The sequence below is a fragment of the Rhinoraja longicauda genome, chromosome 29 (assembly GCF_053455715.1).
Source record: "Rhinoraja longicauda isolate Sanriku21f chromosome 29, sRhiLon1.1, whole genome shotgun sequence".
NCBI classification, from domain to species: Eukaryota; Metazoa; Chordata; class Chondrichthyes; order Rajiformes; family Arhynchobatidae; genus Rhinoraja; species Rhinoraja longicauda.
Window position 1 is genome coordinate 14,842,092 of NC_135981.1, and position 14,251 is coordinate 14,856,342.

At 41.6% G+C, this 14,251-nt stretch overlaps 1 protein-coding gene across 2 annotated transcripts in view; it reads left to right on the forward strand.

Annotated features, from left to right (window-relative positions):
- wnk4a (WNK lysine deficient protein kinase 4a) overlaps positions 1–14,251 on the forward strand; it is a 61,232-nt gene that overhangs the window by 40,989 nt on the left and 5,992 nt on the right. For both annotated transcript variants that reach the window (XM_078424910.1, XM_078424911.1), the window contains exons 7-15: positions 1,952–2,303; positions 3,792–3,907; positions 6,082–6,152; positions 8,467–8,608; positions 9,917–10,033; positions 11,119–11,274; positions 11,665–11,722; positions 12,184–12,255; positions 13,139–14,118. In XM_078424910.1, the coding sequence (XP_078281036.1) occupies positions 1,952–2,303; positions 3,792–3,907; positions 6,082–6,152; positions 8,467–8,608; positions 9,917–10,033; positions 11,119–11,274; positions 11,665–11,722; positions 12,184–12,255; positions 13,139–14,118 (2,064 nt within the window). The remainder of the gene's footprint in view (positions 1–1,951; positions 2,304–3,791; positions 3,908–6,081; positions 6,153–8,466; positions 8,609–9,916; positions 10,034–11,118; positions 11,275–11,664; positions 11,723–12,183; positions 12,256–13,138; positions 14,119–14,251) is intronic.

A 14,251-nucleotide genomic window follows, 5' to 3' on the forward strand; every position in this document is an offset into this window, starting at 1 on the left:
CACAGTTTGAGAATAAGGGGTAGGCCATTTAGAACGGAGATGAGGAAGAACTTTTTCAGTCAGAGGGTGGTGAAGGTGTGGAATTCTCTGCCTCAGAAGGCAGTGGAGGCCAGTTCGTTGGATGCTTTCAAGAGAGAGCTGGACAGAGCTCTTAAGGATAGCGGAGTGAGGGGGTATGGGGAGAAGGCAGGAACGGGGTACTGATTGAGAGTGATCAGCCATGATCGCATTGAATGGCGGTGCTGGCTCGAAGGGCTGAATGGCCTACTCCTGCACCTATTGTCTATTGTCTATTGTCTATTGTCTATTGAGGCATGCCGCGCGTTTCCTTGATTTTAGCACTGTGCCAACAGTACATCTGCTGTTCATTACCGTAGCTCTGTCACCCATGCATTAGTTTCCTTTGTTCACAACTGTAGTTCATCATCATATCTTCACATCATTGTGTGTAGGTGTAGCAGAACCTGAATTCTATGAAAGCCACCTGAAATTTATACTCCAGAGGGAGCGTCAGCAGCTTAACGGGACCATTAATGCAAAAAAGTGTAGATAAATATACAATAATCAATATCATAAATTTATATCTGTAATACTAGGTAAGTATAATAGTGTAGTGGTGTTCTGGTGCAAAATGAGGCTAGGCGCCGGTTAGATTCAGGAAAGCTATTTACTAACGACTACTCTTCTCCAAGCCACAAGACAGACTAAAGGATGATCTCTGCCCCTCCAAGAAACCCCATAGCCTAGGGCCATCCCCCCCAGACCTGTCCATCTAATGCCGAGGGGTTCGGCCCAGGGAGTGGCCTAATCCCCAGAGGCCCCCACAATAGTACAAAGCTGAAGACTGTACTGCGACTAAAGCCAAAGTCCACAGTAGGTCTCAGTTACTGAGGTATGGTTGTGGCTAGGGTTGTGCACAGTTCAAGAGCCCGATGGTCACTGTGAGGAAGCTATCCTTGAACCTGGAGGTAGTGGTTTTCAGATCCCTGCACTTTTTCTCCCAATGGTAGTAGAGAGATGAGAGCATGGCCTGGGTGGTGTGGTTCTTTGTTGATATTAACTGCCTTTCTGAGGCAGCACCTCCTGTAGATCCCTTCACTGGCGTGGAAGTCGATATCCATGATGGACCAGGCAATTTGTTTTTGGCTTTTTTAAATTTCTCGTCCTCCACGCTTGACACAATAAAGGTGCAAACCTAAATCAAGCAACTAAATATTTGCATAAACTGTGACCTGGGTAAAGAATAGTCCTCAGTCACCTGTGCAGAACACAAAACGCAGTTGTGAATGCACGTTGTAATCTGTTCATTGAAGTGGATCATGTTAAGTTCATGCAACTACAGTTGAGTTTCTGTTTCATGGTGTGTTAGAGAAGATTAGGAAGTGATTAGTACGGGTGTCACGGATTATGGGGAGAAGGCAGGAGAATGGATTAGGAGGGAGAGATAGATCAGCCATGATTGAATAGCGGAGTAGACTTGATGGGCCGAATGGCCTAATTCTGCTCCTATCACTTATGACAAGGGTTCCCAACCTGGGGTAAATTTCGTCTACCCAGGGGTTAATTTTGTTGATTCTGGATTTGTACAAATTGACTGACTGTGTTTGGTTCTGGTATACCGGTATCTGTTCGTCAATAGTTGTTCATAAATAAGTGAAATAACATTGTTATGTGCTATTAATATTGTTATTTGAACTTAAAATAATAATGTTAAAAACAGTATTTTAAAATTTCCCCTTTGTCGGTTGCTTTATTATGGTAGAAGTGTAAACTCAAATTACTGAACATAACAGGGTGGGGGTAAATTTACTTTCAAAAAGTTGCAAAGGGTTAAACGGGACGAAAAAGGTTGGGAACCCCTGACTTATGACCTAAGTGTAAATGTGAAATAAGGTTCTGCTGCGAAGTGTTGTTCACCCACCGTTGAATATGCCTTGTGTCTCTTTGCTAGGTGACCTTGGGTTTTGTTTGTGAGGCTGACTACAAATTAGTTGCAAAGGCCGTCAGGGACCGTGTGACTGAGGTCAAGAGGAAGCGTGAACGCAACCAACGCGTGCAAGACGAACTGAAGAAAAAAGAGCAGGAGAAAAAGCAGAAGATTTGCGAGCTCTTGGAAGAACTGAAGCTGCCTCAAGACGCGACTGAGAGTGCAGCTGGAGTCACTCAGCCAGCGCCGTCCCTTATCGCCACACGTCCCACTGAGGCGCTGCTGAACTCTCCCTTTCCCCCAGAACCCGAGGAGCCAGAGGCTGATCAGCATCAGACGTTCCGATACAGGAACACAAACTATTCTTCAGCCACATGTAAGATTGGATGGCGATGAATCAATAGGTTTCAATTCCAGATTTTACTTGAAATGTCAGTGGAATAATCTCAGTTTGTGGTTAATTCCGAGGTTGGCCTTGTGAATCTAAATGGACAATAGTTTATGGGCCCGATCTAGAAAAGATTTGGAGGATGAAGCTCACTCTTTCTGAGACACAGAACATGCCGTATCATCTCTGCTGACCAATAATGTGACCCATTGACATCATTTCGCTAACCTTTCCCGTCTACATGTTGTTTGCAACTAGCATTAATATCATTTTAGATACTGCATGATGTCTCACCAGCCCTCATTTCCTGTTATGTCACTGCCATTATAACATTTCCCAATGAAGAAGGAATGCAAATCTGTTTCATTGCTGCCCCTCTTCCTCCATCTTCTTGCAGGAAACAAAGGATCATTGTGTTCAATTTTTTTTTGTGGCGTTGTAAATAGTCTCCAAGCCACAAAGATACATACGTTTAATGGAATGGTGTATTAGCCAGGGAAATCACAAACAAAGCTATTAATATAGAAGAGATGCATGAAACTGCGAGAATTTTGAGCAAAAACACAAAAGGCTGGCAACGCTCAGCAGGTCAGGCAGCATCTGCAGGGGGAGTTGACACACAACGTTTTGGGTCAGGACTGTTCCGCAGAAGACAGGTCGTGACCTGAAACATCGTTTGTCCATTCTCTCCACAGATGCTGCCTGACCTGCTGAGTTCTTCTATTTTGTTTTGATATTCATAAAGAGAACAAATTATTCGTGGAGTTTGTCCCCATTACTTGTAAAATACAGGGGGAAAAAGCAAAATACATTGATTTTTAAAACACCAACTGGAACAGAATTCAGTCATCTGAAATTTAAAAAAGATACTGTGACAGCAAATTCCTCACAGAGGTTTCTGATATCTATCTGGTGATCACTAATAGATCGCAGATTCAAAGATGATAAACTGCATTCAAACTAATAACATTGCACGGCATGTCATCATAATAGGGGTATCATGGATTCTTTTGTCATTGTATTTTCAGTCCATTACCCATCTACTTTCCAAATAATTACGTGTACATGCATTCATCTTAGGCTGCTAGAGTTCAATGGATGTCAGAGTGCCATTCACTGCTCAAACTCTCCTTTCAATATTAGCGCCAATGATGGGAGAGGAAGTGTGATGAAGACTCTGTACTTCTGCACGCCGTTCGTGCCAAAGTCCAAAGATGAATTGCTTCCCCCATCCAAGTTCATGTGTTTGCAGAACTTTGTTTCTGATGCTATGACAACCAAATCAACTGATTGGTTAGATGTTAAGGATTTGGCAGTGTTATTTGTTTACAGGCAGGTCGGTGAGGTTCACCTGAATATTTGTTGCATGGTTTTACTGAGCTCTTGATTAAAATGTAACATGACGATTAAAATGGATGTTATCGGGATGGTTTTCGAACAGATTAGGTTCATTGTTATCTCTGTATTTCTTATCAGCTGATTGTGAGACTGATGGTTATCTGAGTTCTTCTGGATTCCTGGATTCCAGTGACAATCTGCACATGGCCGGTCGGCTGGCTCCAAAATCTGGAACTGGACTCCAGTTTCCTGCAGTAAGTAAATTCCAGGCAGCCACAAACCCCTCCACCTTCTCAGTCAACATCAAGTTGTAAACTGGTTATTTACGACCCGCCCAATTACTCCGGCACTTTGTGTCTTTTTTTGGTAAACCAGCATCTACGGTTCCTTGTGTCTTCTCCTTATTTAAGAACAGTGCTGTCCAAAGGTTTTCTTTTATCAATCTGTGTAGTTGCGTTTAGCCAGGCTTGGGGATATTAAAAGGCCCATTCTCAAATTCTAAGTCAAATGTTCAGACAGTGTTGAATATAAGAGCATCCTCACTAAGCAAATGAATTTAAACTTCAGTTATATTTATTATTTTGCACATCTTAATTTTCATCCGTTAACAATTTAAAATCTTACCATTTGGTTTCTCATTAGAGAACAGATAATAAATTATACAACTTACTAAAGTGGATGATAATACAGTAGTGTTTTTGAATCACATAATTCCAAAAAAACATTAACTTTAATACATCAATAACTTTTTATTCAGATTTATTGAAATGGAAAAGTTAGTGCTTAAATAATTTCAAGTTTTAAATTATTTCAAATGCTTAAAAGTCACGCAAAGGAGACCAATGAAGATAAGGAATTCTACTGTTTTTATACTTTCAGGATAAGTACAAAAAATTGATTGGAGTACATAGAAACACAAAGAATGAAAAAAAAACACTTGAAACAAGCAGGCTTTGAAAGTTTTAAAGACAGACTATGGTTTGAAGAAAATTAATAAATATAAAGTGGTTGGAACTGAATGACGATGAGGTTAGCTGAATTTAGGAGAGAGGGTATAATCTCAGGGAACCTCTGCTGAAGGACAAAGAAACAGAATTTAACACAACAACCACAGCAGGCGTCTGAACAGTTGTGAACATTGTGTTGGCGGGAAGTCATTTGAGCAGAACTTCGCTGCGTACAATTGTAGACCTTATCAAACACTTTGAACGTGTATATGACAGTAGAAACAAGGAACTGCAGATGCTAATTTACAACAACAACAAAAAGACAAAGTGCTGGAGTAACTCAGCAGGTCAGGCAGAATCCCTGGAGAACATGGATAGGTGATCTTTCAGGTCAAGACCCTACTTCAGTACCATCTTCGGACAGTCACCTATCTATGTACAAGACAGTGATGTGCATTGTTTTGTAAAGTACTCAAGGCTAACGTCCTCAAGTAGAAAATATACATCCAAACTGTAAGATTTTGATTGAACATATTCTGCATTTCATTGTTTAGGTTAAGACTTTTCACGCAAAGAGAAATTGAATAGTAAACAGTACTTGTTTTACTGTTGTCCTGTTGATTTTCTCTGTCTGTACACTCGTTGTCACCTATCCCACTGCCAACAGTGCCCCACATTTTTTCAATTTTCGTTGCTTTTTGCATATCTTCAATTCATTTTTCATGAGTACCGTCTATATCTCTCGTTCCCCATTCCCCTGATCCTCAGTCTGATGAAGGGTCTCGGCCTGAAAGTCACGTATTCCTTTTCTCCAGAGATGCTGCCTGACCTGTAGAGTTTCTCCAGCTTTTTGTGTCTATTTTTGCAAACAGGCATCTGCAGTTCCTCCCTTCACACTTCCATAACTTACTTCCATACAGTAATGGTCTTATCGGGGTGAACTCTGCAGCATCAGATTTTAATATTTTACAAGTCAACTGTAATATTGAAGAAACCAGTAGCATCTGTTAAGTAACTCAACATCCTTACCCCCTGGGCTGTAAAGCCATGAAGCAAAAGAGAACTAATCATTCCACTAATATGCTCCACACTACAAGATTACTGCCTAACGTGCTAGTTGTTTTGGTCGCTGAGATAGTCATAGAGCGATACAGTGTGGAACCAGGCCCTTCGGCCCAACTTGCCCACACCGGCCAAAATGTCCCAGCTAGACTAGTCCCGCCTGCCTGCGCTTTGTCAATACCTCTCCAAACTTGTCCTATCCATGTACAATCCTGTCTAATTGTTTCTTAAAAGTTGGGATAGTCGCAGCCTCAACTACCTCCTCGGGCAGTTTGTTCCATACGCCCACCACCCTTTGTGTGAAAAGGTTACCCTTCAGATTCCTATTAAATCTTTTCCCCTTCACCTTGATGTTTATGGTTTAGTTAGTTGTTAAAGTTCTACTGTTCTTACTGCCTTTTTTTGTCTTTCTATTGCAGAACATTGCTGTAACCATTCCCTCGAAACAACATTCATCTCTTCACAGTGGCCTAAATTCACCAGGCGACAGGTAAATGTCACTGACTTAACCGAGTAATTCACGACTTGATATTTTTAAACCTAAAATCAAATGACAATCCACTTTCAAAGATTTGTACACTGAAGCCCCTATCTTTAACACATTTAAACAAATAAGTTAAAAACTGAATCCCACTGTGTTGGTGACCCATGAGTCTGCAGTTGTTTTTTCTCTCAGTCTCATTTAAATTCATGCGCTTTGATCTTTCATTTTAACAAATTCTACCTAGACAACAACATGCTTTTATTGAAAGGGACAGGAAAAATCTGTATCGGGGAGGGTGGATCATTTGATCAAAGGGTTGATTTTGTGGATGGTGTCACAAGAAAATTATTGCACAGTCGTAAACAATTTATTGTCAAATCTTGTCAAATAACGTGATGTTATGCAATGCTTTGTGCTTGCTGGTTTATACAATAAAGATTATTTCAGATTTGACAAAGAAATTATGAAAAATTGAAAATAGTATAAAGTTTTGCCAAAAAAGATACTGTTCTGAGAATTACAATGAGAGTAAAAGCTAAAGACTCACAGCTACTTGGACCTGACCCATGCTTGGTTACGACTCAGTTACTGTCCGTGAAGGGTAAATATCATGATCTATAGAAAAATGTAAGCATTTTACAACTTGACCATAAATTGACCCATAAAACATGTTACATTAAGTTTTAGTTTTACAATGTATCACATGTAAGGCAGTCATTAGAAATTGGTTCCCCGTGCTGAGTTTATTGTGAGTGCATGAGATTGTTCTTTTCCACTGGCACACTCACAAGCAATCAGGGAGATTAATTCCATTCCTGATAGCTGTTGCCAGGGAACAAGAATCCCTGGGAAAATCCCCCATGATTATCGTCTGAACAACCTGCAACTTGCAGTCACACGGCATGGATACAGGCCCTTCGGCCCAACTCATCCATGCCACCCAAGATGCCCCATCTCAGCTAGTCCCATTTGCCTGCGTATGGCCCATATCACTCGAAACCTTTCCTATCCCTGCACCTGTCCAAATGTAATTTTGGATGCTATTATCATGCCTGCCTCAACTCTTGGGTTACATCCAATCATTTTAAAATACAAGCTTGCTTCAAACGCTTACATTGGCACCTCACCCCATGAACGAAAATGCCAGTGGAGTCAGCACTAAATGGTGCATCACTGACTGTGCTGCAGTGCTGGGGTCCTGACCCAAACCCTTGCCTTTCCCCATTGTTACCTGGTGCTGTGACAGAACAAAAATCCTGGCGTAAAGCGAAAGCTCTGTCGGGCAGGAACAAAGTCCAGTTCTTTCTGCTACTGGACATTGAGGGGCTGGGTCCAATGGGAGCACCCCTCAAGCAAACTCTTCTGGGTATAAAACCTACAGCATGTAAAGATGAAAACCAATTTCTAATGACTGCCTTACATGTGATACATTGTAAAACTAAAACTTAATGTAACATGAAAAGCTTTGAAAGCTTTCTTTCCTTTGTATGTACTTTTATTATGAATAAAATTTATTTTTGATGTATACCTGCCCTTGTTGATTTTCCTTAACTTTGAAACACCCGCTGGCTTCTGCAGTGTTGGCTGCACAAGGGGGCTGTTTGAGTGGCCTGGGTGAGAGGTGTGGATGCTTAGAACTGAGATGTGGGGCTGAGGATCCCCCCCCCAGACCCGATGGTTTCCCTCATTACCTGTGCACGGAGGTGATGGAAGCTACTGTGTCCTTCTCACTCCCTTCGGCTACACAGCTCTCCGCAGCGCAGAGATTTCTCGACGGTAACAAAGCCTGATGGTGGTCGTCGACCATTGAACGTGTTATCAGGAGGCATCCATCTGCTCACAGTGAAAGTATAATCATTAATGTAACGTAGAAACAAGCAGAAGCTGGGATCTACGCTTGTAACGTAGAAACAAGCAGAAACAGAGTGCCGGAAAAATTTGGCAGGTCAAGCAGCATCTGTGAAGTAAATGGATAGATGATGTTTCTGAACAGTAAAATGGAGACACAAATAATTGCAGATGCTGGAATCTTGAGATCAGTCTGAAGAAGGGTCCTGACCCAAGACGTTGTCAGTCCATTTCCTACACAGATACCGCCTCACCCACTAAGTTCCTCCAGCACTTTGTGCTTTGATCATTAATCTTACATTATTTTCTGTCTAGTTATTATTTATGTATGTTATCATCTATAAGATTCTCAGAAATTGAACCATGTAACCCATTTTCTTACAACTGGATATAATCAAAAGATCGAACAAGTTGATGTAATTCTGGCCCACTATTTCACCTTGACATTAGTGCCCTTTGGTTGTTTGTGCAGCTATGCCTCGGATGCTGCTTCTGGAATGAGTGATGGGTATGAAGGCCTATCTGCAGGAGAAGGTTCAGCAAATCTGCCAGTCAAACGTATCTCGAGTAAACTCGTCCGAAAGCGCGGCAGATCCAGGCTACGGATCCTTAATGTAAGCACCCTTTGATACAGCCAGGTTCCATGCCAGCATTACATGGAAATACAGATGGTGACAACCTTTTCTCCAACTTTCACTTCACTGCACAGTCATTCAGCAGGTTTTTCATAATTTAGTAAACATTGCTGTCCATTTACTCAGTTTAACTGATGGTCGAGAATCATTTGACATAGAATTGTTTGTCACCCATGGATGATTTTCTCCCCACAATATCTGGACATTTTATGGCAGTGCTTTATTGTGAATGTTTATTAATCATGCGTACCATCTCCTATATACTAAAACTCTCATTTGTTTGTTTGTTCCTGAACTACAGCCAAAATGGTACACGATAGCGCAACAATTTTAGGCCCACCTTACTCACCGTCGTCCCTTTGGTGCCAATGGAAGAAGTTTCATTGAACTCGGTGTTATATTTTTGAAGTTACTCACATTTTAAAGTTTAAATCTATCTCCTAGGGAGGGAGGGGAGGGAGGGGGGTGGAGGGAGGGGGGGAGGAGGGATAAGGGGGATGGAATGGGGGAGGGGAAGGGGGTGAGGGGAGTGGGAGGGGGGGAGGGAAACGGGAGGGGGGAGGGGAAGGAGAGGGTGCTGCTTCAATGCAGGAGAGGTTTGGGCCCAACGGGTCCACTTGATCTAGTAGATGTTAAAATGTGGCCCATGGAACTTATCTGGCATCAATCTTTGGACCTTTCTTCCAAACATTGGCAAGTGAGGACTAAGAGTGAGTGTAGATGATTTCTATTCAGTGCGGCTTGGTTTACTGTGATGGTTAAAACCTGAAAGTGGCATTGGCCCATTTTGTACGAGGGTCCTAGTCATCCTGGTAGAGAATTACAATTGGTTGATCCAGGGTCCCTGCGGTTGTAGACTGCAGCCAATTGCGTGATCAAAATGGAGTCCTTTGCCAGACCTGGGATTTAAATGCAAAGTTGAAGTAAGCTTTATCTGTTGGTGTTGACATTGCACAAACAAAATACTCTTGTTTGCATCTCCTCTTGGTATTGCTTCCATTATGTCCAGATTGTTGGATGGAATCATGTCGGAACTTTAAGTGTCTTGCTATCTCCAACAAGAGGTTGGATCGGAGCACAGTTCTGGCCTTTGCATGTTATCTGATGAATTGAACCTCATGCTCTAGCCGCCAAAGAACTTGGGCTAATGGCCTATCAGTGGCCATTGGCAGCTGGATTTCTTCTGCATCTCTATAAGGAAATGCCCACCGTTGGCACAGATCATGCGAGCTATGACCGTCAACTGTGGAAGAACGCTGATTGTGTTGTCTTCCAATCTCACTGCAGGTTTCCGACAAAGGAGATCGAGTTGTAGAATGCCAACTGCAGACGCACAACAACAAGATGGTGACCTTCAAGTTTGACCTGGAAGGTGACTGCGCAGAAGATATTGCTGCAGTTATGGTGCGTAAAACCTAAGAGAGGTCCTCCTCTGTAAGGGTAAATTCTGTCTTTACCGGTAGTACAAATGAACAATAGAAAACCTACTAACTATTTTGAATTAACTGGGGTCATTGACCTGAAACACAGTCTGTTATTTCTCTGCAGATGCTGCCTGACCTTCTGGATGTTTCTAGCATTTTTTGTCTTCGTTTCTGATTTTCACCAGCTGCAGTTTTCTGCTTCTGCCTTCCCTCCCACCTTTCCCTAAAATAACATTTTTTCTCTATAATACAAGATTTATGCACAGGAGGCCATAATGAGAAAGATCCGTCCTGGCAAATCCCGTCCTACTTTTGTTCCTTAATGTATTTTAATATGATTTTTAACCTCCTCTCGTGTTTAGTTTAGTTTAGAGATACAGCATGGAAACCGGCCCTTCGGCCCACCGAGTCCGTGCCGACCAGCGATCCCCACATATTAACATTATCCTACACACACTAGGGACAATTTTTACATTTACCAAGCCAATTTACCTACATACCTATACGATCTCTGAGAAAACCCACGCGGTCACGGGGAGAACGTACAAACTCCATACAGACCGGTGGTCGGGATCGAACCCGGGTCTACGGTGCTGCAAGCACTGTAAGGCAGCAACTCTACCGCTGCACCACCATGCCATCCTATTTTTTGTTTTTCATTGCAATTAAGCTGAAATCAGCCTGTGTTTTCTCCACATTGTGTCTCTTCACAGCATTGTGGCTGTGATCAGGAACTCCAGGGAATGAAGATATTCTCTGGACTACCTGCATTAGCAGACGTTCTAAATCGTCACAACTAAATTAATGTGCTGAATTAAGAATCAATATTTTAAATGCACTGCAAAACCTACTATCATTCTCTTATAACAAAGACAAAATGTGTTGGCTATTTTACTGAAGCATCAACTTATCCCATAAACTGTGATATTTGTCAATTAGATTATCAGTGAGAACGGTTGCCCCAGGAATATGCAGCTTATTGTTACTCCAATTAATACAGCATTCTCCATAAATGGTAAAACTTCACTGTATCATCATGGTCTGATTATGCTGTAAATTGTTCAGGTCAATCAGGAGTTCATTCTACAGTCGGAGCAGGATGGTTTCATCAGCAAGCTGCAAGAAATCATACACAAGGCAGAGGCCGTGTTGAAGAAGGATATTCACAATACAGATGCAGCGACCAAGCAGCCAAGTACTGTGAGCTGCCACGATTTGCAAGTAAGAGTCACTGTGTCTCATGAATGATAAACCACTGCAACAACTCCTCTCCCTATGCTCCATGGCCTTTAGATGTCAATAAAGGATGACATCTAAAGGCCATAGATCCTATAATGATAACAGGATCTGAAATCTATTAACAGATGAATGTGGGAATCTAGTCACTATGTTCCTCTTTAGTTTGCTGAGGTAGTTTATTTTTTACTGATTGTTCATTTGATAGTTTAATATTGAGTAACTAAATTATTGAGTTAATAATTATCGTCACCAAAATTGGGCTGATACTTGTGCACGTGTTACAATGTGTAAACTGTAAATTGAACAAATGAATAGCGATTGCTACTTTCTTAACCTGTGTTGTAAATGTGTAATAACTAATGTGTTTCATAGGGGGCAGAGATGTCAAACCAGCCACCACAACACTCATCAATGTCTTCAGTTGGAATAGGTAAAATATACATTAATGTCTGCTTCAAATAATTAGTCTTTATCTTTTTACTGTGAAAGTTATAAAATTCATGGCCTTTCATCTGCACAAGCAAAATAGCACATTTAATTCATTGGAACACTGAGCTTAAAGGTCAGTAGTGCTGGAATTCCTAGAAACATATTCACAGACTAAAACAAAAGAAAATGCATGCATATTTTTAATTTATCTAATCCAAATGAGTAATAATTAAGTTGTTGAAATATGTTGACTCGTTATTATTAAATAAGACGTTGCTTCATTCACTTCAAAACAGCATGTGGTAATTCCTCTCTTGGACTTAAAATAAAGGAAATGCAGATCAATATTAGTCTAAAACAGATCCACAAATTTACTTGGATAACTCTGGCAGCCTTTCTTAGTAGCCTTTGTACATGTTATTGAATTCAAGTCCATAACTTGATGTGTTTGTTCCCTGCTAGGTGTGGGCTCCTCGCATAGCCATGTGGTACAGTCCCCGACAAGGAAGTTTCTGGTCAGCCATGTTCCTGAAAGTAAGTTTGCCTTTCTATGCCCCTCATCATTTTGTGTACCTCAGTCAGACCCCCCTCCAAGGAAAACAAATCCAGTCTACCCAGTCTCTTGTCATGGCTAAATGCTCCATCCCGCCAATATCCTGTAAATCTCTGCATCTTCTCAGGTGCAATCACTCAGCAACCAGAACAGTTAGACTCCATTTGTAGCCTAATGAATGATTTGGATATTTGTGCCATCATCCCCTGTTCTTGTATTCTGTGCCCAGCTAATGAAAGTAAATATGCCATTAGCTTCCTTAACCATCTTATTTACTTGTGCTGCCAACTTTAGGAATCCATGGACATACAAACTATGGTTGTTCTACAACAGTACTTCCTAGGATAATTTATTCATTGTGCATATAGAAAATAGGTGCAGGAGTCGGCCATTTGGCCCTTCGAACCAGCACTGCCATTCAATATGATCTTATCCTAGCAATATTAGTCCCCCGAAAATGCACCACCTTGCATTTTCAATATTAAATTATTTAGTGGTGAACAATATTTGCGGGTCCTGTGGCTTGTTCTGTCTGCCTGTTAATAGTTAATCTGCCCTTGCTTGTGTAGGCAAGGCTCAGGATAGACCCAAGGCTGTCCCAGACTTGCAGAAAGACAGCAAAATGCATCCTCTCAATTTGGCCTGGATTCAGTTCCAGGTCCCAGAAATAAATGATTTCCACTGCATGCTGATGAGATTCAACTAGAGGCTATAGAATCTGAAACAAAGAAATATAATGGCAGTGAATATATATGGAGATAAAACTTCCCATATTAACTATTTTTATTGCACCATCCATACCACTCACCTATCTATTCTCTGCCCAGTGTTTTCAGAATATTTGTTATCATTATTTTTCAACAGCTTCATCAGGTGTGACCTACCAAGCCAGAGCAACAACCCAACCAACTTCAACCAGCCACACATCGTCGCCAACATCTAGCAATGTGGCACACTCCAGTCATGACCCTGTATCGTTCTCTGAAAATGTACCCAGTGAAATGGACCCGTTTATGCCCACAACATCTCTCCCTGCTGCTGCATTTACTTCAAATACGTATCTAAACCAAGCACTGAATCAGCAGGGAAATAGGCAGCATTCCGCCCAAAGAGAATCTCCATTAATAGGAACTGGGAATGTTGATCCACAAATGGCACCATTTCTGCAGCCGCAGACTACAGCCTGGACACCAACTACCCAGCCCTTGTTTGTACTGGCTGACGTGCTGTCCTTGATGTGCATGAGTCATCTGGTCCATTCAATCATTCCCAGCCACTCCTTGCAGTCACCTCTGGGATCACCCAGCAGGAACAACTCTTCCCCGGGCTCACCTGTTAACCTTCCCGGCTCACCTCGTCTATCATCTCCAGGACCATGTGTTGGACAACAACCAAGTAATGGCATCAGAAGTTTAGACAAGCAACTTGGATCATTTTCTGAATGCAATAGATCTCATGCGGTACTTGGAAACGCCAGCAATCAGCCTGGAACATCACCCTCTGCATTCAATCATTTGATATCATCAAATAGTAATGCTGGCTTGAGTCCAATTTATCTAGATATCCCACAGCAAAAAGTAGTTCCTCCTCTAAATACCATGCCAATTCCAATACCAACGTCTTACTGGAACTGTATCTCACCAGAAACCTCTCCTATGCATTCGTATCCCAGTCCTACATTTGATCTTGCAGCTTCGCTTTCACCACAGCAGAATGTTGATCTAGGAAATTATGGCAACTCCATTTTCCATGGAAGATTATCAAATTTACCTTCTGTGCCTCAGACTTCTGTTACAGATTATACGGGCAGCTCAACCACAGAGCCTGAGAGCAGACAGTTCTCGGTAAGTTGGCTTGTAGGTTAAGAACACTCGATTTAAAATATTGTATTTCTGTAAATTAAGTTTCTGAAATGTACAATTAAAATCAGGTACTCTCAGCATAAAATTGAAAAATCCCAGTTCCCAGAATTCTGAA